This window comes from Phoenix dactylifera, unplaced genomic scaffold (genome assembly GCF_009389715.1).
Source record: "Phoenix dactylifera cultivar Barhee BC4 unplaced genomic scaffold, palm_55x_up_171113_PBpolish2nd_filt_p 001506F, whole genome shotgun sequence".
NCBI lineage: Eukaryota > Viridiplantae > Streptophyta > Magnoliopsida > Arecales > Arecaceae > Phoenix > Phoenix dactylifera.
Genome location: NW_024068816.1, coordinates 45,669 through 69,405, shown reverse-complemented (window position 1 = coordinate 69,405; position 23,737 = coordinate 45,669). Strand labels below are relative to the sequence as shown.

At 39.0% G+C, this 23,737-nt stretch overlaps 1 protein-coding gene across 1 annotated transcript; it reads right to left on the bottom strand.

The window, feature by feature from the left end:
- LOC103723483 (protein ALTERED PHOSPHATE STARVATION RESPONSE 1) lies at positions 1 to 22,968 on the bottom strand. Its single transcript, XM_008814400.4, has 6 exons — positions 21,254 to 22,968; positions 19,396 to 19,577; positions 2,500 to 2,723; positions 1,761 to 2,091; positions 607 to 1,079; positions 1 to 476 (listed from the first exon to the last, which is right to left on the bottom strand). Exons 1-5 carry the CDS (start codon positions 22,089 to 22,091, stop codon positions 645 to 647), a joined length of 2,010 nt encoding a protein of 669 aa, XP_008812622.3. The 5' UTR covers positions 22,092 to 22,968; the 3' UTR covers positions 1 to 476; positions 607 to 644.
- Between the last annotated feature and the right edge of the window lie 769 nt (positions 22,969 to 23,737).

The following is a 23,737-nucleotide window of genomic DNA, read 5'->3' as shown; positions in this document are numbered from 1 at the left end:
TGAACAAAAGAGGCACTAGCAATGATTGTACACAATCAGGTTTTAAAATTGTAGGTCAGTGTACATGGCATTTTTCAGTTTTCAGATGACATGCGAGCAGGTGTTTCTAAGGGTCTCTATGCAAAGGGTATTTATGCACAGAAAACGAAATTAAACAGCATTGTGCAAGGACAAGATACTAAGTGATTTCAAGCAGCAAGAAATTATAAAGCATAACTGAAACCCCTTCCATATATTCATCTTGAATGAATCAAAAAAGAAAACATGCCCATATCTACTCTTTTTCCCCATGATTTTCTAATTCCTTCAACAGCTTGTATCTTTCAAAGGCTTCATCTCTCAAAATGCAACGAATGGTTTGTCTCAAAAACAACGAGCTGAAGTCATCATAGAGTGCATCTACACCTGTAAGTGTGGCACCTCACAATACACAACCACCTTTTTTCTCCAGTACAGATCAACTGGCTTCAAGAGCCCTGGAACATCAAAAGGAACCGACATAAATACAAAAAAATAACGACTTGTGAGTTCCCAATCTAATATTAATTTGGAGAGGGCAAGGTACTGGAAATCTTGAAATCAATTGAGACAAAAATTTCTACGTACACCATCACATTAGACTATGAGGTTTATGGGCATAAAGGTTAAATGTTCTCTGAGTGGCTCGTCGCAGATTCACTGGATCGGTTAATGCCCTCAAAAGCCTGCACGCATACACTGGAGAACCCCATCAAAGCTTGAAAAACATTTGGGAGGCTTGTTTGTAGATTGTTCAGGGTCATGGCTCTGCTCATGCGAACAGAGTTCATATACTTGGCTTTTTCTTCCTCCACCCTCTTCTTGAAAGCTTCCAGTTTTCCATGCTTTGTCGACAACGGGTGGTGATCCGAATCTGTAACTTGAACTGGATTTTCAATTGTATGCTCATTGTGCTTCTCCGACTCCCAAAGTGAATTCAATTCTTTCTCCAACCTGCTCTCAAGGCGGACAGATTTCTTCTGCAGGTTGCACTCTTCATTCTGCTGCAGGACAATGGAGTGGACAACCGATACAAAGCTCTTAATTGCCTCAGCTGCTACCTGTTTGGATTCAAACATCAATGAAACAAGTTTTCCTATTAAATGAATCTTCATAGGGTAAAGATTTGAATTGTAACATTCTTTTGTCTCCCTGTCTTCGGTTGAGGTTCAAATGCAGGAACATTAAATTAACAAGAGAACCATATTTAAATTTATGGAAGGTCTGATCCTTTAACCATTTGGACTATGATCTCGATAATATTGTTCTATTATCTTCCACATCAATGTATTTTTGCCACAACTTAGCTTTTAGGTTTATGTCACTGAATATGCAAAAGTTTAATTCCCATTGGTTGGTTTCTTCTGCTTAATGATGTAAAAAACATATGAAAGAAATTGACCTCGAGTAATTTCATTTGAAAAAAAAAAATGAAAGTAAAAACATGTGCCCATGAAAATCAAGTCCTCAAACAATTACCATCCAGCAATACAGGTAAATTATACAGGCAACACTTCTAACTAAACTATTTGATACATCATGCATAGATCTCAGTGAAATTTGATTTCTATTGTAGAGTCATGGCTAAAAGTACTAGAACTAATTCACCCAAACAAGTTTATGCCTGAAAACTGCATGCACACCTAGAGTTGTTTAAGAATGTGTTCCCTTTGTTAAACTGATTCTATCTATCCATAAGTAATTTGAAACAAATAAAAATATTTTAGAGCAAGCAAGAGTACCTTGTCAGGTAGTCTGTCAAAGGCACACTGAAGTTCTTCACAAAGGCCATGGATGCCAGATGCAGAACCAATTATACCATTACTATCCGGAAGGCAGTCAGTGAGTCTGACCCATTGGTTGATAATGCTTATATACTCGCGCTGAGATTTAAGGAGGTTACAGAAGGAACTGTACCAGGAAGTGACCTCAGTTTCTAGCTGGGCTGTGGCATGGCGATGGGAATCAGTTGTTGGTTCAGTGCCAGGATGGTGGTCTAAAAGATTGACCTGCTGAGCAACATGGTTCTGAACTTGATGGCACTCATACATCATTCTCCACATCTGCACCAGCCTTTGGGAGAAGGGAGAAAAAGATGGATCATATGACATGAATTCACAGACAATGCCAACACATTTTAAGTATCCAATACTGTTTGTATCCATAATACCCAATGAAGATTTCATAGCATGTGTAGCTAGAAATATAGAAATTAGGTTATTGGATAAAACAAATGAAGTAAAATCCTCAATCCATCAAGTGTGAAGGAATCTGCCAGTAACATTCATGCAACTCAGTTGTAAATTACAATAAATGAGGCAGAAATAAGAACCAAATAGGATGTTACGGATATAAAAGGATCGACTGGAAGTTATTATAAAAGTAATGTGCTCTAAGTTCATTGACTACCTATCTCCAAAAGGTTACATGCTAAGCCTATGATTAGTCAAAAAAATTAGAGGTTATCATTGTAAACTTTACCCCGAAGATAATTCGACCAACTGAGGATGCAACTCTTCATCTCTAAGCTTGGAAATGGACATACATGTCCCATTAATTGACTCCTGCAAAGAAATGATTCGACATTGCAGTTCCTCAATGTTCGATCGAGTTTTCTCAGTCTTCAACCAGTCATGATCTCCATCTTCAAGCTTGTGCAGTAACAGAGTTTTCTTTTTGTGCAGGAATTTAGCAATCTCATCCTCCTGCAAATTAAATAACATTAGAAATACACCATTGTTCACTTGATAATTGAAAGAATAGTCATTTCTCCAAAAGAACACCAATCTAAGATTAATGGAGTTCCAGCATCCTGAAGTACTGGCACTGTTTAAAATTTCATTCAATATAAAATTTTGATCCAATAGCGGTTGGATTTTAATAAGTTCATCTGAAACAGATGCTGAAACAGGTTTCCCACCAACTTAAACTGGTAGAGGCTGAAGAAATATGCAGGAGAGGATTTGAGAACTTAATCTAAACAAACTATCACACTCACTTTGAACAAGAATTACGATAGGTTGGTAATCTTTTTATCAAAATTAACCATTCCAGCATCTGCATAAACCCCAGATCTTAATAAATATCCTTTTTTGGATTATTGTGAAATTCTAAGGTTCAGAGCCATTCTCGTCTGAGAAGGTGTGAACCAAGTGTCCAACTATAAATAGCTATGATCCAGTAGGTCGAGACAATTGTGTTCTGACTACAAAAAGGGAATTGATACGAGACAGCTTAAATAGGAGGAAAACAGTCTGCATTTGTACAAGGTTGAAAAAACTGAATATTATTAATGCTCAGAAAATTGGTACAAAAAAATAAAACATCTCTAACAAGGAGAAAAGAGATCTTCTAAACATGGTTATCTCCAATGAATTATATGGAAGGAATTAGTTGGAACCAAAAATCTCAAAATAACAGTGCCAAGAGAAATAGCATTCAAGCTAGCATCTAGAAAAGGTGAATTGGAGCCATTTTAACATTTAAATAAAGGAGGAAGATGGCGAATAGGGTTGAAGATGAAAAAGTAAAATAGTTGATTTATTTAAGCTTACAAACTTTCATGAATGGGATCGTGCGCCAATCTGTCTTCTTGGCTTTTAACTTATTCTTGTGTAACGCTATCAAAGTTTGTTTTCCTTCCTCTTCATGTCCACATTCCATGCCCAACTAAATCTTCAAGAGTCGCCCCCTAGTTGAACAAGCTTCAATTGCAAGGCTCATTAAATGAATCACCCTTTAACCAATTGTCCTGATAGATTAAATCGAAGTCCCCCCTCTTGCCCTAAGTTGTCTAGGCTAGGATTTAGCACAAACTCTTTAAAGGGGCATTTGGTATGGGGTCATGACCCCAAAATCAAGGATGATGTGGGTGGAGGTGACAAGATCACCATGTTTGGTGGCACCATGGTGATCCTACATAGCAGTGATCCCAAATCACCCCTACTTCTCAAACCACCACCTAACTTGGAGATAGAAAACCCATCATTGAGGACGAGTATCCAAGATCATCCTAGAAAAGTGATCTTAAGCTGGAATTTGAGAACAAAAATGCCTCGATCAAAAAAATATTAATATATCAATATAACATTAATATATCATATGAATATTATATATATTATATTATATTGATATTACATATATAGTATTTATGATATATATTCTATTATATTAAATTATTAATCATACTACTATTATATTATTATTCAATTATAGTTTTAAATTATAACAGATATATATTTATATTATGAAATTATCTAATATATTACTTCTATTTTCCTCATTTTTCTACTCAAAATAAATCTTAATATTAAAATAATGATATATTATAAATATAAATGAACATATTAATTATATAATAACAATTAATATATTTTATAGGATTAATAATTTAGAGAATCAATAAATTTATTTTTATGGAATATATTAATAATTAATAATTTAATATACTAATAAATATTTTAATAATTTATTATAATATTTTTATATGAGTAATAAATATTTTTTATGGAATATATCAGTGGCAGTTCTTGTATTATATGGCTAGTGATCTTGGATTTCCATAAAATACCAAACAGGTTATTCATAGATACACGAAGATCTTTAATCACTAAAATATAGTACACCAAACAGAATGATCTTAAATTATTAGGGATCAGATTGTCCCAAGATAAGGGTCACCAACGATCTAAGATCAGCCTAGTGATCCCATTTGGGTCACCAACTACTACCTTAAACTTTATCTTAGTAAAAGTTCAATGCAAAATATTCTTCGATCTAGTGGATCATGTCTTGATATGTGAAGTCATTATCCTACATAGAAGGGATATGATATGCTGTTTGTTGGTTAAGATAAACAGCAGCCATTATTAACTGTATCAAAGGACCTTTGTTCCATTATAACTTGCAGTAATAGGAATTTAAATAACAATTGTTTTTAACTGTTATTTCATTTGAAGTAGGATAGAAATGGTAAAGTTAACCATAATGATAGTGGTATAATCGGCCATCACAATTTATATATTGGAACACAAAGTCGACATGTTTGCACATAGGTACAAGGAATTACTGGAAACTCTAGAACCATGTCGAACTATAAATATAGAGTATTCCACCTAGCTCAAATACCGAAACACCTTAAAACCACCTTGTCCACGCCCCCCTCTCGTCCCCCCCCCCCCCCCCCCGAATCCTCCTCTTTCTTGTTTTCTTTCTATCCTTTTTTTCCCTCCTTTTTCCTTCTTCCCAAACTGAATAAGCCAGCAATTTTCTCTTCCTTTTATTTTCTTCTTTCCTTCTCCCCTGTCAACCAAGCCAAGAGCCCTCTTTCCACTGTTCTTTCCTCCTCCCTACCAACTAAGACAACCTACCCAGCCATGTTGTTGCCCCTCTTCTTCTCCTACCAATTGACTAGGCGGATCAGTAGTTGTCGCACCCTCTTCCTTCTTTTTTTATCCTCTTCCTATCATCTCCTTGCTAGCCAGTCAATCCCCCCGAGTGCACCTTCCTTTCTCTTCTCCCTTTCCTCTCCTCGCTAGCCAACCAATTGCTCCTCATCCTTTCCTTCTTTCTTTCCGTCTTCCCTACCAACCAAGCCACCCAAGTCATGCCCTTCCCTTTTTCTCTTTCCTCCTTCCGTGCATGCTAGCCCACCAGCAAATCACGTGTTAATCTGCAATACCTATCCCTTCTTTATTTTCCTCCCCACATGGTTGCACAACTCATGGACATGACAACCCCACAATTCCAGCGAACTTCCTTTCTTTTCCCTCCACACGTGTTGATTCCTACGCATGCCAATGCCTCCTTCTCTCCTATCTTCTATCTCTCATCCACTCCTCTTCCCTCCAATTCTTTCCCACGTCAACATCTCTCTCTTTACCCTAAGCAATTTGAACCCCTTACTTCCTCCTTATTCATTGTTTCTCTTCATGTGCGAGCATCCCCTAGCACCACCTTGTGACACCATCAGACATCGCCCCTATGACATCACCGATCACCGAGCATCTCCTATGTAATGCCACTGGAAGTCTCCCTGCAACAACACCAAATATCTTCCCACGGTGCCATTAGATGTCTCCTCTATAACTGCTAGCCACCGCTAACATATAGTATTCTCTCCCCTAGGGTTGGCCGCACCAACCCGATCTGCCTAGCTTGGGGCATACTGAACCGAACCTATAGAAAATCGAGATAGTTCACCCTATTGGCTCGAAACAAAGGCCGACCGTTTGATTAAACCCTCCCCCCTCCCCAGCTGGCTCAGTAAAACCCCCCTCCTCTCTCACTCAGATCATTCGAGAACCCCACCACCCCTATCCGGCCCACTCACAATCGCCCCTCCCTGAGCTCTATCGTGTTTGAGAGAAGCCCCCCTCCCTTACATAGATCACCTCCCACCTCCACTCATCAATGATGCTCCCCCCTCCCGATGATGTCAATGGTAAGCATCCCCTCCTTTCCATCTCTCTCACTCTCTCGCTCGCTCCGTTAGGGTCCCTTGGAGGTCCCTTGGCTCTCTCGTTCTTACTCTACCTTGCTCCGCTAGGGTTAAGGTCAAGGTTTAATCCTCAACCCTCCCCCTTGCTCCCTCCCTCTCCCTCACTCTCTTCTCTCCTTTCTCCCTCTCCTTGTTTTTGATATGCCTCAGAATGATGTGGTACAAACCCATACCATGCTGAACTGATCACCGACCAATACACCCTTTAGTATCGATTCAGCAAACCTTGTTCACAATAGTCAACAACTTAAGTAATTAATTGTTAAAATAAGAGTGAAAAACTAGATTAAATATAAGCTATTGAGATATCGTAGTCTTTGTGATTATGACCATCATTAGCCTTATGATAAGGCCCGAAACCACATTTGCCCTTTTGGTGTAGGCATCTAGCTCTATGATGAAGGCTCGAAAAAACTAGTTTCTAAATATATATTTGCAAGCGATCGGCCTCGCTGGCTAAGACCGAATCATAATCAAACTAGAGAGTAACCAAAAATTTTTCCCACCAATTTTTTAGCCGCAAATGAGGTATTGAAATATTCAAAAGCAAGGTTCACAATCCTGGAAACAAATTCCATACTAATACCATGGCGGTATAGTGCTGGTACATCTAGTATAGAGGTTAGTTCAGCATACTGAGACTCCGTATGCCCCCTATACCAAGTCTTAGTTCGGTAGCGGTACGGTACGATATGCCCTGTATAAGATAGTAAGCATCGGTACAACAAGCCTTAATTGTGAACCAGTTATGAAAATCTTATCCTAATTTATAACTTACTTCCTTTATGAATTAATAGTAATATTTTCATTTATCTAAATATTTTTATTATATGCTTGATCCAACTAGAGGTGTTAGAGGTATTTTACTAGGCTGTTGGCTCATTATTTTATTTTTCTTGTCCTATTTCAATTCTGAGTAACCTGGACTAGATTATAGGCAATGTGCTAGAGAGCTTAGGACTCGCTTGGATTTCCTTATCTGGACTTATCCATGCATTGAAAAATATTATGTACGATCCACTGGTGATTTGAAGACAATGTCAATGACTAAACTTAATATTTATGGAATTATTAAATGTTGATGTTGAAATTAGTATGTTAGAGTTTTGGATGCTCCAAATCTTACCAATGTCTTTTACAATTATAAAACATTTACCAAGGGTGGTCGTCCCTCAAGGCAAGAACAGGGGTTCTCTAAAGTCAAGACGATGGCACCACCTATCTTTTGAGGGATCCCTTGAACCTACTAAAACCTACCAACTATTAAAGGAGATAAAGAAGGTTGTGCCACCACAGACTGCACCAATCAAGAAAAGGTCTGCTTTCACCTTCTATTAGCTTTAGGGTGGGGCCTATAAAAAAAGGGAAGGTGTCAAGAGAGCATAAGAACGAGACAAAGCCCTTTTTCTCCAAGCTGTTCCATCAAGAATTCTTGGACATGCACTACCCCCAGAGTATTAGATATCATAAGAGTTTATCAGGCTGACACAAGGGAGTATGACGGTGGCCCAGTTCAAGGCCAGGTTCACTGAATTATCCATATTTGCTCTAGAGCTTGTGGCTACTAATGCCAGCAAGGCATGAATATTCAATAGAATGCTGAGGCCAAAGATTTGGGTTGTTATTGAGCCATTGGAGCTGGCCATATTCAGGGAAATGGCGAACAAAGAGAAACTAGAGGAGGTGGATAGTGTGCAACAAGAGAGAGACCATAATCTAAAATAGAGGTCTAGATTTGGCAGGCAACAAGGTGGTCAACCTTCTAGTAACTAACCCAAGAGGCAAGGAACCTTCAAAAATAATGATGGGGCATGGTAGAGAAGGGGGTCATGGTGTGGCAAGTGTAATGGGTTCTACACTAAGAGGAAAGGTCGTCAGTTCTCAGGGGTTGTTTTTAATGTGGCTAGCACCCTCATCACATGAGCCCCATTTGGTTAGACATCCTAGACTACACTGAGGCCATGATCTTTCCTAACTCCTCCAGTTGGGTGGACTTCTCAAACTGGTCAAACTACCATTACAAGGAAGATCAAGGAGCGAGGCAGAAGCCCCAGACATGCTCCGATCTAAGCCCAAACTCAGCATGGAGTGCAAGCATCAAATGCAATGGTGATAGGTACCCTAATGAATTATTATGCTTATTAATGCTTAAGTATATGCATAATTGCTCTTATGCTAGCTATGAATCATGTTGTCTAGTTTAGTTCGGGTTATGAGTAATAGTTAAACCTTGAATTTTGATAGTTATCATTAGGGTATCCTCTACATATGCCTATATTAAGATTGATCCTGGGGCTACCCACATCTTGTGATAGTGCCTGTGCCTCTAGATTCTGAGCTATATCTCCACCCAAAATGGAAGCATTATTGTGATTGATATAGTCTGCAAGTCTTGTACTATGAGCATCAAAGATCATGAACTTTTAGCTGACTTAATGGACCAAGATATGAAAGACTTTGGTATCATCCCCAGGATGGACTGGTTGGCTTCTTATCATGTCACAATGGGCTGCTTTTGGAAAGAGGGTGGCCTTTCAGATCCTAGAGCAAATAGAATTCAGTTTCACCTACAGTGGTGTCAATGCCCCTTCTTGGGTGATCTCTTTCTATGCAAGTTAGTCGACGACTAAGGAAAGAATGTACAAGGTTTGTAGCCACAGTAATTGACTTTCAACGAGAAGAGTTAAAATTAGATTGCATCCCTATATAAGGAGCTTCCAGATGTCATTCTAGAACATTTGCCAGGACTGCCTCCAAATAAAGGGATAGAAATCTCTATTGATTTATTGTCTGGCACTGGACGTATCTCTAAGGCTCCATAATGAATGGCCCCAACGAAACTGAAGGAGCTAAATGAGCACTTCAATAATTGCATGATAAGGGCTTCATCAAGGCTAGTGTCTCTCCTTGCAGTACTCATACCTTTTGTCAAGAAAGGGCTGGAAAAATGATGTTATGCATTGATTACAAAGAGTTTAATAAGATGACGGTCCAGGACAAATACCCTTATCAAGGATAAATGATCTTTTTGATCAACTGCAAGGTGCACAGGTTTTTTCAAAGATTGACCTTCAATCCGGCTACCATAAATTAAACATCAAGGCTGATGATGTGCCCAAGACAGCCTTCTAGACGAGGAGTGGGCATCATAAATTTCAAGTGATGCCCTTTGGACTTACAAATGCCCCTATGGCTTTTAAGAATCCAATGAAAAGAGTGTTCAAACCCTGCTTGGGCCAATGTGTGGTGGTCTTCATTAATGATATCTTGATGTACTCCAAGAGCCATGAAGAACATGAGAAGCATTTGAGGATCGTGTTGCAGACCTTAGGAGAACAGACTTTATGCAAAATTTAAAAATATGAATTCTAGTTGGAAAATATCTCTTTCCTAGGCAATGTAATTTCTAAACATGGCATCTTTGTGGATCCAAAGTGAGTGGAAACCTAGGTAGAATGGAGCCGAGCAACTAATGTATCCGGTCCATAATTTTCTTGGGCTAGATGGATACTATAGAGATTTGTTGAAGGATTTTCTAGCATCACCGTGCCTCTAGCTCACTTGGCTCACAAAGGGGCCAAATTGGAATGGACAAAAGAACATGAACAGAGTTTTTAGGAGTTGAAGTGGCTTGTATCAACCTCGGTTGTCGCATTATCTTTCGGGAGTGGAGGCTTCACTATTGATACTAATACTTCCAAGAAAGTCTTGGGATGTGTTCCAATGCAGAACAGGAAGGTGGTGGCTTATGCCTCACTGTAGCTAAAGTTATAACAATAGAACTACCCTATTGATGACTTGGAGTTAACAGCGGCAGTATTTGCTAAAAAAATTTGTTGTTATCTATATGAGGAACCTAACAAGATCTTCACGGATCACAAGAGCTTAAAGTATATCTTCACTTAGAATGAGCTGAATTTGAGATAGAGGAGGTGGTTGGAGTCGTTAAAGGACTCTGATATGGTCGTCAGTTATCACCCAAGGAAGATAAATATAGTGGCAGATGCTTTGAGCAGCAAATTCTTGAATAGCTTAGCAGCTCTGATCACTTCACAGAAGCATATCCTAAAAAACCTGGAAAGGCCAAGAATCAAGGTGCAGTTGTATAATTTTGATGCCTAGCTTGCTACCCTTAAAGTGCAGCCTATCTTGATTGAGAGAAGCAAGGTATCTCAAGGAGAACATCTAGAATTGCAGAAAATTAGAGAAGGGATAAAATCTGGTGCCCAACCAGAATTCAGTATAATGAGGATAGTTCTATGAGATTTGGTAAATAGATTATACACCTCTAAGAATCCAAAGTCAAAGCAAGAGATTCTGAAGGAGGCCCATAACTTTGCTTACACTATGAACCTTGGAGGTACCAAAATATAAAGATATTTAAGAGAATTTCTAGTGGATGGCATGAAATGAAAATTGCTTCATATGTCACACATTGTTTGGTTCGTTAAGAAGCAAAAGCTGAGCGTCAAAAGCATGTGGGGCTGCTACAACCTCTTTCTATACCAACATGGAAGTGGGAGCATATAATTATGGACTTCGTGAAAGGCCTACCTGAGACTTCTAAAGGCAGTGATGCCATTTAGGTAATTATAGACAAACTAACAAAGACAACACATTTCTTGCCTATTAAGGTCGGTTTTTCTCTTAAGAGGCTTCAAAGTTGTATATTGATTAGATTGTAAGGCTCCTTGGTGCTCCAATGTCTATTGTATCTGACAGGGATACAAGATTTATCCCTTAATTCTGGACTTTGCGCCGTGCCATGAGAACCAAGTTGGAATTCAATGTAGCCTTTCACTCTAAAGACTGATGGGCAGTCAATGAGAACAATCCAAATTCTGGAAGATATGCTGAGATCCTGTGTATTGGATCTAAAGGGTTCTTAGGATATCGCTTACTCTTAGTAGAGTTTGTTTATAACAAAAGTTATTAGGCCAGCATCCAAATAGCTTCCTTTGGAAGCTTTGTATAGGAGTAGTTATAGATCTCCTATATGTTGGAACGACATTGGTGAAAGAAGATTATTAAGGCACGAAAATGTTCAATAAACTATTAAGAAGATTCAGTTTATCAGAAAATGACTTTGCAGCTCAAAGCAAAAGGAAATATGCTGATAAAAGCATAATCCTGAAATTTCAAGTGGGGACATCATGTATTATTTCAGGTGTCACCTAGAACGATGAGCTCCAGAGTTCGGGGCAAGCTGAGTTCCATTTATTTAGGTCCATTCGAGATCCTAAAAAGGGTCAGATAGCTTACTGCCCAGTTCTACCATTCATATTTGGTAGAGTTCATAATGTATTCCATGTTTCTATACTAGAAAATGTGTTAGACCCTAGCAATGTGGTGGAATTCGAGCCTATATAGCTCAAAGAAGATCACATTTATGACGAGTAACCAATGAAAATTGTGGATAGAATGGAACAAGTTTTGAGGTGGCGTGCCATTCCAAATGTTAAGGTCCAGTGGAGCAATCGCTGAAGGCAGGAGGCAACTTGAGAGCTTGAGAAGGAAATCTAGAAAAAGTACCCCAAGTACTTCAAAGACTTTAGTATGTCAAAATTTCAAGGACGAAATTTCCTTTGAAAGGGTATGATGAAACGCCCTAAAACCACTAGCTTCTTCCCACCACCACCACCCCACCTCAAATCATCCTCTCCCCTATTTTCTTTCCTTCCTTTTCTCCCCCCCCCCTTCCTTCCTCCCGACCGAACGGGCCAGCAATCCTCTATTCCTTTTCTTTTCTTCTTTCCTTTCCCCTACTAACCAAGTTAGCCAAGTGCCTTCATTCCTTTCTTCTTCTTTCCTTTTTCTCCTTAACCAACCAAACCGTGTTGTTGCCCCTCTTCTTTTGCCCATTGAGCAAACATACCAGCAGCTATCACACCCTCTTCCTCCTTTATTCTTGTTACCAATCATCACCCCACCAGCCATCCAATCTCGCCAAGTGCACCTTCCTTTCTCTTCTTTCCAACCTCTCCTCACCAACCAGTCAGTCGCATCACATGCCTTCCTTCTTCTCTCTTTCGTTCCTTCTTCTTCCCTGCAAACCGAGCCAACCAAGTCATGCCCTTCCCTTTTTTTTCTTCTTTCCTCCTTTCTCATGCCAGCCCACCAACAAGGACATGCCTTTATTTTCTCTCCTCTTTTTTCTTCCCTTCATGCCAACAAATCATGCACACATTAATCCCCACATGATATCTCACCCTTCCTTTCCTTATTATCCTCCCTATATGCTCGCACCACTAAACATGGACAAGGTAATCCCACAATCCCAAGTACCTTCCTTTTTCTCTCTCCACACATGTTAATTCCCTTCATATTAATGCCTCCTCTCTTATATTCTCTCCCTTGTGTGCCCCTCTCCTTGCTTCCTCCTCATTCCTACTGTTGCTTAACTTATGTGCAAGCATCCTCAAGCACCATCGTGTGATGCCACTGTTCGTCTCCTCTACGACGTTGTCGAACATCTTCACTATGACAATGCTAGACATCTCCTCTATGATGCCGCAGATGTATCCCATGGGTTGCTGGACATCTCCCCTATCACCGTCAATTTGTAGTATTCTCTCCTCTCTATCTACATCTCTATGTCATATCTCTATTTGTGTGCAGGATCTAACCATTCTCTCTCTAATCAAGAGACTAAAATCCATGATCTCCAAGGAGCATCCATCTAGTGTTTCTACACCTATGCCTGAGTAATCACTAAGTCCTCATTCGATGTTTTAATTATTTTAAGATAGGGCAGTTGATGAATGTTTAGATTAGGGATTCTTGTATTTTAGGAGATACATAAATCGATTGGGGGTCCTTATATATTAGGCAAGGGGACTGTGTCTAGATTAGGGCTCTATCTAAAGGTAGAGCTATTGATTTGCAGATCTAAGATTATTATTCCTGATATGAAAGGACCTTAGATTGTAAAGCTCCAAGAGGGTCGTGCAACCTAGTAGGACCTTCCCTATGCCTAAAAGTAGAGGAAAGATTGGGTTGTAAGGATTATGCTTTAGGATATTTTAAAGGAAACTTAATGACCAATGTATTTGTTGTAGGTTAAGTGTAACCTTTTGCTGGGGGAAATTTCTGAACATTGTCGCTCTAGATCTGTAAGTGTCTCTATCACCCTACTGTTTTGTCATGCATTTCATGTAACATTTTTAGAAAATTTATTTTAAAACTTGTTCTTGATTTAGTGAGATCAGCATATTCACATCTCTAAACAATATGTATCTGCAATTTGAAATGACAATAGTTCTTAAAATTTAACTTTATAGAGTTGTTTATAAAGTGATTAAAAATAAATATTATGCTTGATTTACCTTGTATAAGGAATTAATTTTAAATATAAATCAAGCATGGAAAATTTTATCGAGTATGCTATTTATATTTTTCATGATGTAAATATGTTAAAAAGAGATGTTATATTGGTGTATCATGTCGAATCATGAAACTACGCAATGTTGTACCATCTTGATGATTACATATTCAAAAAGCCTATGAGTATTTGAAAACCTCATATTTGTGGCTAAAAATTGTTTTAGAATTGATGCACAAAATTCTTGGCTACTCTCTAATAAAAGGTTCAAGCACAGCCACCGGGGCCAATCATTCGCAACATATATTCAGAAACTAGTTCTTTTGAACCTCTATCACAGGGCCAAATGTGATTTCAAGCATGCACCACAGGATCAAATATGGTTTCGAGCCTTGTCACAGGGCTAATCGTGGCCATACTCACAAAGACTGAGAGAGGGTTGTATCTATAATTATTTCTTGAAAATTTTATGAAATTATAGTTTTTAAACAGTTATATTTAACCTAACTTTTCACTCTTATTTTGAAAGTTAACTGCTTAAGTTGTTAACTACTGTGAATCAATTATGGAAATCTTATCCTGATTTACAATTTACATCCTTTATGATATCTGCACTTATCTAAACATTTTTATTCTGTGCTTGATCCAACTAGAGGTGTTAGAGGTATCTTGCAGGATTGTTAGCTTATTACTTTATTTTTCCGGTCATCTTTCAAATGCTGAGAAGCAGTAAGGACTAGGTTATGGGCAGTGTCCTGGAGAGCTTAGGTTTAGTTGAATTTCCTTATTTGGATTTATTTATGTATTGGAAAATATTGTTGAGATCTACTGGTGATTTGGAGACCATATCAATGATTAACTTCATACTTATGAAATTATTAAATATTGATGTTAAAATTATAATCTTTGGGTTTTAGATGGTCCAAATCTTAGCACAACCACTTATAATTAAAATAACTCTTTTTGGAAGATCTATATTTGGACTAAAAGATGCAAGAAAAACTCGCATGTCTTATGGGCCTAAGCCCTATGGGATTTGCAGCCATTTGTCATGTGTTTGGCTCATGCCAATGTGTCGGAGCGTGATAGACGCCTTGTAGAACAGTACAATCTCAATATAGATGACACACTGGCCCAAGATCTTACGAACAAAACACCAACACAATGCCAAGAATAGACAAGAAATATAAATCTGGAGAGACAAACAAAATTTATTAGAGAAATTATGACAAACCGAACCAATGGTCGGCTTCCATTGTGCTCCAAAAAGAAGTCTTACAGTGTACCCACAAACTCTCTCCTTGAAACCAAAGACACCCCTTTTTAATCTAAGGTTCTCACAGCATCGTGGTTCACCACAACATATATATATAAATAGACTTCCACACTTGTCCTAGTAGGACAAAACTTGGGTCCTACTCTTGAATTTACTATCCAACACCTCCCCAAAGCTTTCCTAGACCCACTCAAATACTCCATGGCAACTTGTGAGAATTCATATTCAAACCAGACTCAAAACAATCACTGAAAACAAAAGGTCTATACAAGCCGGGGATAATACTAGGATAATAAATTAGGAATTAATTCTAGTATGACAATGATAAGCAATGAATGTCAATAATATAGCAGAATCTCTTCCTTCCCTGTAGATCTTTCTTTCTTGACTTGTCACTTGAACACATTCATTTCCATCCTCATGTAGCCTTTTCATGAGATTTCAACTTTGATACTTCTAATTACATAAAGACTTCAATTTTAAGAAGTCCGATCAATTGTTATAAAACCTGGTGGTCTACATTAATACGACTCGTCAACCTCCACATATAATTAATAATTAGTAAAACAAGACCACCTTAACTCAAAACACATCTAAGTGCTTCCATCACTTCCAATTCAACCTTTTCATTTTCCTGCAATAACTACTCTTCTTTCATTCATAACATCTGAATCTTTCTGTTGCGTTCTTGTAGTTAAATTACCAGGGCAGCATTCTCCTCGTGTAGATCTACTTCATCTTGTGATACTTCTTTTTCTCCCATAAAGTATGTCGCATTTGATAGTGATTTCAGTTGTATCCTGCTCCTTTGCTCTGATTATGGGCATTGAATTTCTGATGCATACGGTTAGAATCATCAATTGATAAGCTGTTCACGAGCAGATCATGTTTGGCTGGAAATTCAACTTGATATTGGCTCACTTATTAAATCAGCCAAGGATAAGCTCAAATTTTGAGCTCTAGAAGTAAAAGCATCAAACTTGAGTTTGGCTGAAAATAGCTCAAGTGGTCCATAAATTATATGATTAATCATTTTGTAAATAGTAAGATCTTTTGTTATTTTTAAGTATTATAAGATTTCTATGGAAAAGATGTATTCACACACAATAGTTAATCAATATAGCCATTGGATTGAGAATAGATAAGTGTGGGATTCGCATTCTCTTTGTTGGCTCTCTTTGCAATAGTAGAGGTCATATCCTAACCCCTTTCTCCCACTAGAACTCACCACCACCAGTCACCAACTTCCATGGTCATCTCTTCTGCAACTCACCTAAATGTGAAAAAATAAATGGAGGCCTATTCCACCCTCCTCTCTCTGATTAAATGAAGAAGTGCAGTGGAGAACATCTATAATCCAACTTTGCCTTCTTCGCTACAGCCTCTTTGTCTAATTAAGCCCCATTACTGGAATGATATAGGAGGGCTGGAACTTTACAAGGAGTGATGGAGTTTCAGTAAGAAGGCATGGAGAATGGCAACTGGCCTGGCCCCAGCACCACCTGTCATGGAGATGGAGACTGAACCAATGGGACTTGCAATACACATTGTCACAATGTTGATCCTTGCCCAGCCCATCTCTCCTCCTTCCCCTCCATGGTCCTCCAAGCCCTCCACTGCTCCTCCATTTTTAGCAAGGGGAGTGGCTATCAAGTTACACAAACCTGAGCTCATCTCAGTTCGTACGTCGAGTTCAAGCAATCCGAGCTTGAATTGGCTTGGTTCTATATGAACTGAGCATGAGCTGAATCTTCCCAGCCTGACATGAGCTGACCATTAACCAAGCTTGAGCTGGCCTCAACTTGCTTGCATTTGGCTTGTTTACTGCCTTATATATGGTCTTGTTGACCTCCGCTTGTGCATAGAAATGTAGTAGATGATCTGGTTCCAACTTGAATACTTAGTGTCAGGGGAGCAATCTGCGCTGCATCTAACAAATTTCTAGTAAATTCTTATTGGACATGCTTGCCTATTTTTGTTAATCATAAATGCACATTCAAATGTTTCAATTATCATCATTGATCCTTTGTAGGCACTCTTGATCATTACTTATGAGTCACCAGTCATTGGGTTGCCACTCTTTCACACCACTCATCTGATATGTGACCAACAATACTCTGAGGCTCCAGACTGCTTCAAACTTCTCTATTTTTATTTTATTTTTTTATTTTCTCATGTCTCTTAGAGGATCCATTATCCTTATGGTTACTCTAAGGAAAATGGCCTCAGCACTAGCAAACCCCATTACTAAACATTTCAAAGAATTTTTGAGGTCTGGGGTCCTAAGATAAAAATCTGGAAGCACTGTTACAATTAAACACTCATAATAACTAACCTATTCTACTTTTACTCATGCGAGTGAACACATATGATGACGGGGAGGAATAAAACAAAGACTCTTAACATATATTATTACTAAGGCAACCAAAAAAATTAACAAATTGGGAATCTGTAATCATGGGACCACACCCTGAGACTAATTATAACTCTCCTTTTCATTCCTACTCCTCTTTCTTTCTTGCCTTACCATTTGAAGACACCCATCTTCATTCTTGCATAGCTTTCTCATGAACCCTTCAACTTTCATTGTTTGTAAGATAAAGACTTCATTTCTGAAGATGTCTCTTTCAGACAACTTAATAGTTAACATGTAATAGGATTCCTTGACTTCTACACGTTTTTAAAAATATTTCTTGACTTCTGGACACTTTTGATATTGTGATTTAACCCAACAGTGCGCTCTTCTAGTTTGGTCTTGACATCTAAAGCTAACAACTATCACACTCTAGAAAGTCTGTTGGGATGAAATAGAAAAGCATTTTGGAAGGCATGAAGAATTCAAGGCTATGATCGGAATTAAATACTCAATCTTACATATTATGTCTTACGAAATTTTTGAGAACTATTACGCCTTCAAAAAATGAAAAGCATTTTCTAGACCATGAAGAATTCAAGGTTATGATTGGAATTAAATAGTAAATCTTACATCTCATGTCTTCAAAAATTTTTGAGAATATATTATGCCTTCAAAAATGAGATTCAAGATATCATAAATTATATATATCAAATATAATGGTAACTGATGAGTATCTTTTACAGAGTTGTAAACAAACATTATGAGGAAATGCCACCCGTAGATGTTATCTCCTTACAGGATTCTCTTATGCAAAGGAGGCATGTCTTAGATGCTTCCATGATGGTAGATAATCAAAGGCAATAATGCTATGTACCAAAACGGTTCTCCAAAATGGTTTGAGAGGGCATGTTAATACTGAATTCTCATTTGTTCTGGATTCATATCATTACAGAGAGATGAGAGAAACATGTGTTTCTCTGACTTGTTCCATACAATTTGCATCATGGTTTCGGCCTAGTACTAGGATCCCCTTAATTTCTTGCCATTACTGATTTTGAGTGTCTGTGTGAACTTTTAACATTGTAAGCTAGAGAAGCCTTCATAACAGTTTCAGTGGGTAGGATTCACTACACCTTTGACTTTTTGGTTTTATCTCTCATACTAATAAGTAATGTTGAGTTTCTTTTTGGATTAAAATTATCAATGCTAAAGGGTTTCATTCTCAAAGTAAATGTACAATGGGCTAGTAATTAACGGTGTAAGATGGATATTCTATTGCCAAATTTTTCAAATAATTCAATCACCTGCCAATTTGCATTCTTAGATTTCAGCCTTGCTTGGGGATTGTTGTCCTTCAGATCTTATGCAACCTTGGATATGATTGGCGAATGCATAGTCAAGGGTGTTTTGGGGAACAAAGTGACAAATAGAATCTAAATGGAATATCTGAAATTTAAACTTCTCATTCTTTTCAATAATATATAGATTTTCCACCTCCTTATCAATCATATGAAAGCAAAATCTCACAACCACAAGTATCGTAATTAAATAGATTAGTGTCAAGCCACATAAGCTAGTATAATCAAGCATCTGCATTAAATATTTGACCTCAAGAAATAAAACCCTTGAATGACTAATAAAAATAAAACAGTAATTGAGGGAAGAGTGCCTGCTCATCATGGTAATATTAACAGTTATTGTTAAAGATACAATAAATTAAAAGAGAAAAAGACAACAGATGTTTCCATACTAAACTAAATATAAGAAAAGTCATGGCATTTTGTTTGCCTATCAAACCACAGGAAGTGAATCTTTTTGGCTTTGTAAAGAAATAATTTGCAACAGCAATAAAAAGGCCAATCATTTTGACATCATGGCAAGTTTGAGAGTGGTTCCACGTATCTTCTTTTTACTAGTGTGGTTACCTTAACTGCCTTGTAGAGCTTCTGTTCCTCAGCATAAAGCTTTTCAAGTGTCATGCAATGGTTTTGAGGCCTACAAGCATCGCTTGCTTCTTGAACATAAGCACCTCTGTTAGACTGTGGGGGTCTGGAAGACCAGCTCCAAGACAATGCATTGAAGACCTTGGCAGACTTTAAACTCTTCCCTGTGGGCAAAACAGGTTGCAAATTTTTGACTAAAATAAAACTGTGATACAGAAAAAAAAAATCCTGCTAAATCTGAGAAAATGTATCACTTCAGAAGCTCCCCTACTGTACAACTAATTAGCTCAAGGTAATGTTGTAGGAACAGTTGTTAGACCCTAGGTTCCAAGTGTAAATCATAGGACTCTACTTACAACAAAGTGGAGGAACCAATTCAGACACATGTACATTTGTGTTCAAATTTCATATAAATGTTTAGGAAGTAAGAATGGACTCAGTCTGGTGTAATTTTTCATGTCATAGTAATATATGCATGGACAAGATAAAATCAAATTGTAATAACAGAATCCTCGTGCTGCCCGTCAGTATATTTGTTCATGAAGAGCTCTTCAGTCTTGAAGAAGAATTGGTTGAGGTTGGAATAATGTGAATTGTGAAGTATAGAAGATAAAGACGCTGCAACGTATTTCATATATTGAATCAACAATAGGTCTGTTATTTGGACCTGTAGCCTCGGAAACAATCCAGACCCATGAACTTTGGGTCGGGTACGGGTCCAAAGACATACCCTACTTGACCCGCACATAACATGAAACCAATGATTTACCTGATATAAGTTATTTTGTATAATTTTATTCCTTGGTTTTTCTTATAATTATTTTAATAAATTACAGTTTTCCTTCCACCACCATCACTTGGCCTCTCATGTCGCCTCCCACGAAAAGTTTCCATCATCACGGTTGTCCCACATCCAACCATCATTCATTATCATTTATTTCTTTTCTCTAATCACCTCTAGTTTTCCACATGTGGACCTGTTGTTCGCCCAGAATGAGACCCAGTCCACACCTGACATATAGACCGGAAGAGTCTTATAGCTCCATGGATACCAGACCGGAACCCGAATTGATTGATTGTGGGTAGGGTCTAGATAAAAATTTAGACCCAATCCCCTTTAGGGTTCAGGGTCCAGGCTGGCTGGTAACCTAACCCAAGCTGACCTGATAGCGCCCCTAAAACTACCTCCTACCATTCACTAAGTAGCAGTATTTGCAATGTAAATATGCTACAGCCAAATACTCAAATTTTTGTTGCTGATTTTCCTCTGGAGAAAAACAAGTAGTTAATGCCAGCAGAAAATTGACCAGCAATTTTGACAAATGTATAAAATAACCTAAACTTGTGAGAACACCCTAAATAACGATAACTTTCAATTATATGCTTTAACCACTGATTTGTTAGAAGCAGAACTCTGAAGCTTGACTGAATAAGGAAAAAACATGCATATTTTTCTTTGCTAAAAGAATTCTAAGGATAGGTGCTACTACCTGATAAAAAACTTCGTCAATATAGATGTTTCAAAAGAAACCATGCGATAGTCCAGATACAACTAGAAGGTACATAGTAACAAGTCTTATCCTGTGAATCTGGTGTGTTAGACCTTCTGCAGTCACACTGATGTAACAAAAATACATGCAAATTCCACTCCTCTATCCATATGCAAGCGAAAACAATATCAGAACCCAAAAAAACCTATATAACAAGCAGGTTAGTACTAAAAGATATAATAGAGATAATAACACTAAGGTAAAGAACCATGTGGGAAGGGACTCCTTCAATGTCATAAGAACAAAGAACATGCTGTCATGTAAATAATATGAGAAGCAACATCAGATACCCTTTTTCCCTTCAAAGTCACAGGGATGACGCTGGCCGTGGTTGGGCTCCAGAAGAACTGCCACATCCCTCCCACCTGCCGCTGCTTTCAAGAAATAATCATCCAGCTCCTTCACAATCCCCGCCAACGTCTTCTTGCTCCTCCACACCACCAATGCCATGTCAGTGTCCTTGGTGTACCAACTCACTGCAGACGAGTTATCATCTGTGAATTCTCTGACTGGAGAGTTCTCCTTGATGGGATTCAGCACCACATTCTGACCAACCACTAAAGCATTCTCCTTCCCCTCCACCTTCTCCTCCTCCTCTGCATCATCCCCAAACTCCGTGTTTGTCTCCGCCCAATCCTCTTCTTCCACGGCAGTCTGCACCACCTCTCTTCCATCCTTTCTTTGAAGAACTGGAGAAGGCGAATTTGAGCAGGTTGGCAGACCGAATGGGTCCCAGAAGTCCCATGCCGAGCTGTGGACCAGAGGTGGCGGCGCCGGGCAGCTGCCATTGTCATCTATATCAATTGAGTCCTCTTCGGTACCCTCCTCCTCCCCCTCCTTCGTAATTGAGCTAAAGTGGGGAGGGGGTGGAGGGGAAGGGGGCAGAGGGGGTGGGGGGGGCGGCGAGGGGGGCAACGTGAGGCTGGGCAGGGCATTCACAGGGACCATGGACTCCACCTCTGTGAACTGCCGAAGGGTGGCGCCGGTGTTCCTCAGGGACTGGAGATATGACATGTGGGCAGCAGCGAGATCCGCCCTGCGGCTCAGCAGCAGTTTCATGAGCCTCTTCCTCTCCCTGCATCTCTGCGCTGCCTCATCCTTCTCCACCCTTGAGTGAACGCACCCCATCTCCCCCCTCCCCACACCAATGCAAAGAAAGGAAGAGTGTAGACAGTGTTCTCGCTTAATCAACTGAAACTGGCCTCCAACCCCATAAAATTGTGGAGAATGGTTCCTACTACTCAATATCTAGCTTAAAAGACCAAATATGGCTACCATGCGTCTTGAGCTAGAAATGGATTAGAAAATATGAAAAGGTCCAAAAGGGAAGAAGCCAGAGATGCTTTTAAGACGACTACTTTAGCTTAAAAGCTAAGCAGCGTTGAATCAAGAATCCAGAACCCAAAAAGCTGAGATTTTTCTCTCTCCACCGAGACCAGAGAAGAAAAGTGAGGATTAGGGAACCAAGAGAAGGGAAGAGAATAGGGAAGAGCCCTCGCTACTAAATCCACTGAATATGGCCTCAAATTTCCATAAAAGTCCACGTATTTGTGGAACAAAAGAAGGAAAATGGTTTACAGTACTCGACCTCTAGCTCACAAAGCCAAATGTGGCCATCATCCCATGGTCTTAGATCTCGGAATGGGTTAAAGGGTGTTAGAAGAGAAAGATAAGAGAATCCAGGAAAGCTTAAATGCTAAGCGGTGTGGAGAGAAAGATACGAGCAGGGGCAGTGGGAGGCCAGGAGAGGGACGAGGAACAGAGGAGAGTTGTTTCCAGCTTCCTTTTTCTTTAAGAATCTAACTTCATTTGGTGGTTTTAGACAAGAAGGAAAAGAAAAGGAAGAAGAAGATTGTGGGGGCAGAACGGTGTAGGGAGAGTCAGATGAGGTGTTTTCCTGTCCCCAAGACCGTGTCCCCCCTTCTTTCTCGGCCGGGTTAATGGGCTCACGGGGGTAGAGAGAGAGAGAGAGAGAGAGAGAGAGAGAGAGAGAGAGAGGGGGGGGGGGTGTGGAGCGTGGGGAGAGAGAAAGAAATAAAATAAGGAAAAGAAAAAAAAAAGGAACAAGTGTGAGATGGGAGGAGGCAAGCTGGTGGCGCAGGGTGCCACGAGGAGGAAGAGGGGGAAGATGTAAGATGTTGGGAATAATTTCGGTAACACCTTCTCTTGTATGAGTGTTCTAAGACACCTCAGCCATTAACCAAAAATATGTTGTATATTTTGTTTAGTGCTTTTTCTTCAAACTAACGTCCTCCAATTTCTTAATTAGAAAATTATAATTATTAAATTTTTAAAAGTATTTTTTGATAAATAACAGCTAATGGTTTGTAGCATCAATCTTGCATCTTTCACATTGTTATAAGGTAGTCTATACCCTTCTTCTAATAGGCGTCAGAGCTCACTAGCGATGATATGGGTGTAGTTTACCGAAAGTGCCTATTTATTAGCTAATATAAAAGTTTTATATGATGGGCATCTGTTATTAGCTAACATGGAAGTTTTATATGATGTGAAATCACTCCCGCTCCCATTAATAAAATCCACCCCCAACCCTAACCCTAACCCTAACCCTAACACCATCTCCTCCCTCAACCCTAGCCTCCAACCCTCTTCCCCACACAATTCCCGCCACCGCGTCCCCTGGCCAGCTCTACCGTTGTCCACGTCTCCCATACCCCCGTCCCCTGGCTATTGCTGCTCACATCCTCCTTGTAAAACATATAGTTCCCATGAACTAGCTAATCCTCGAGGAATCATCATGTTCAAAAACCATC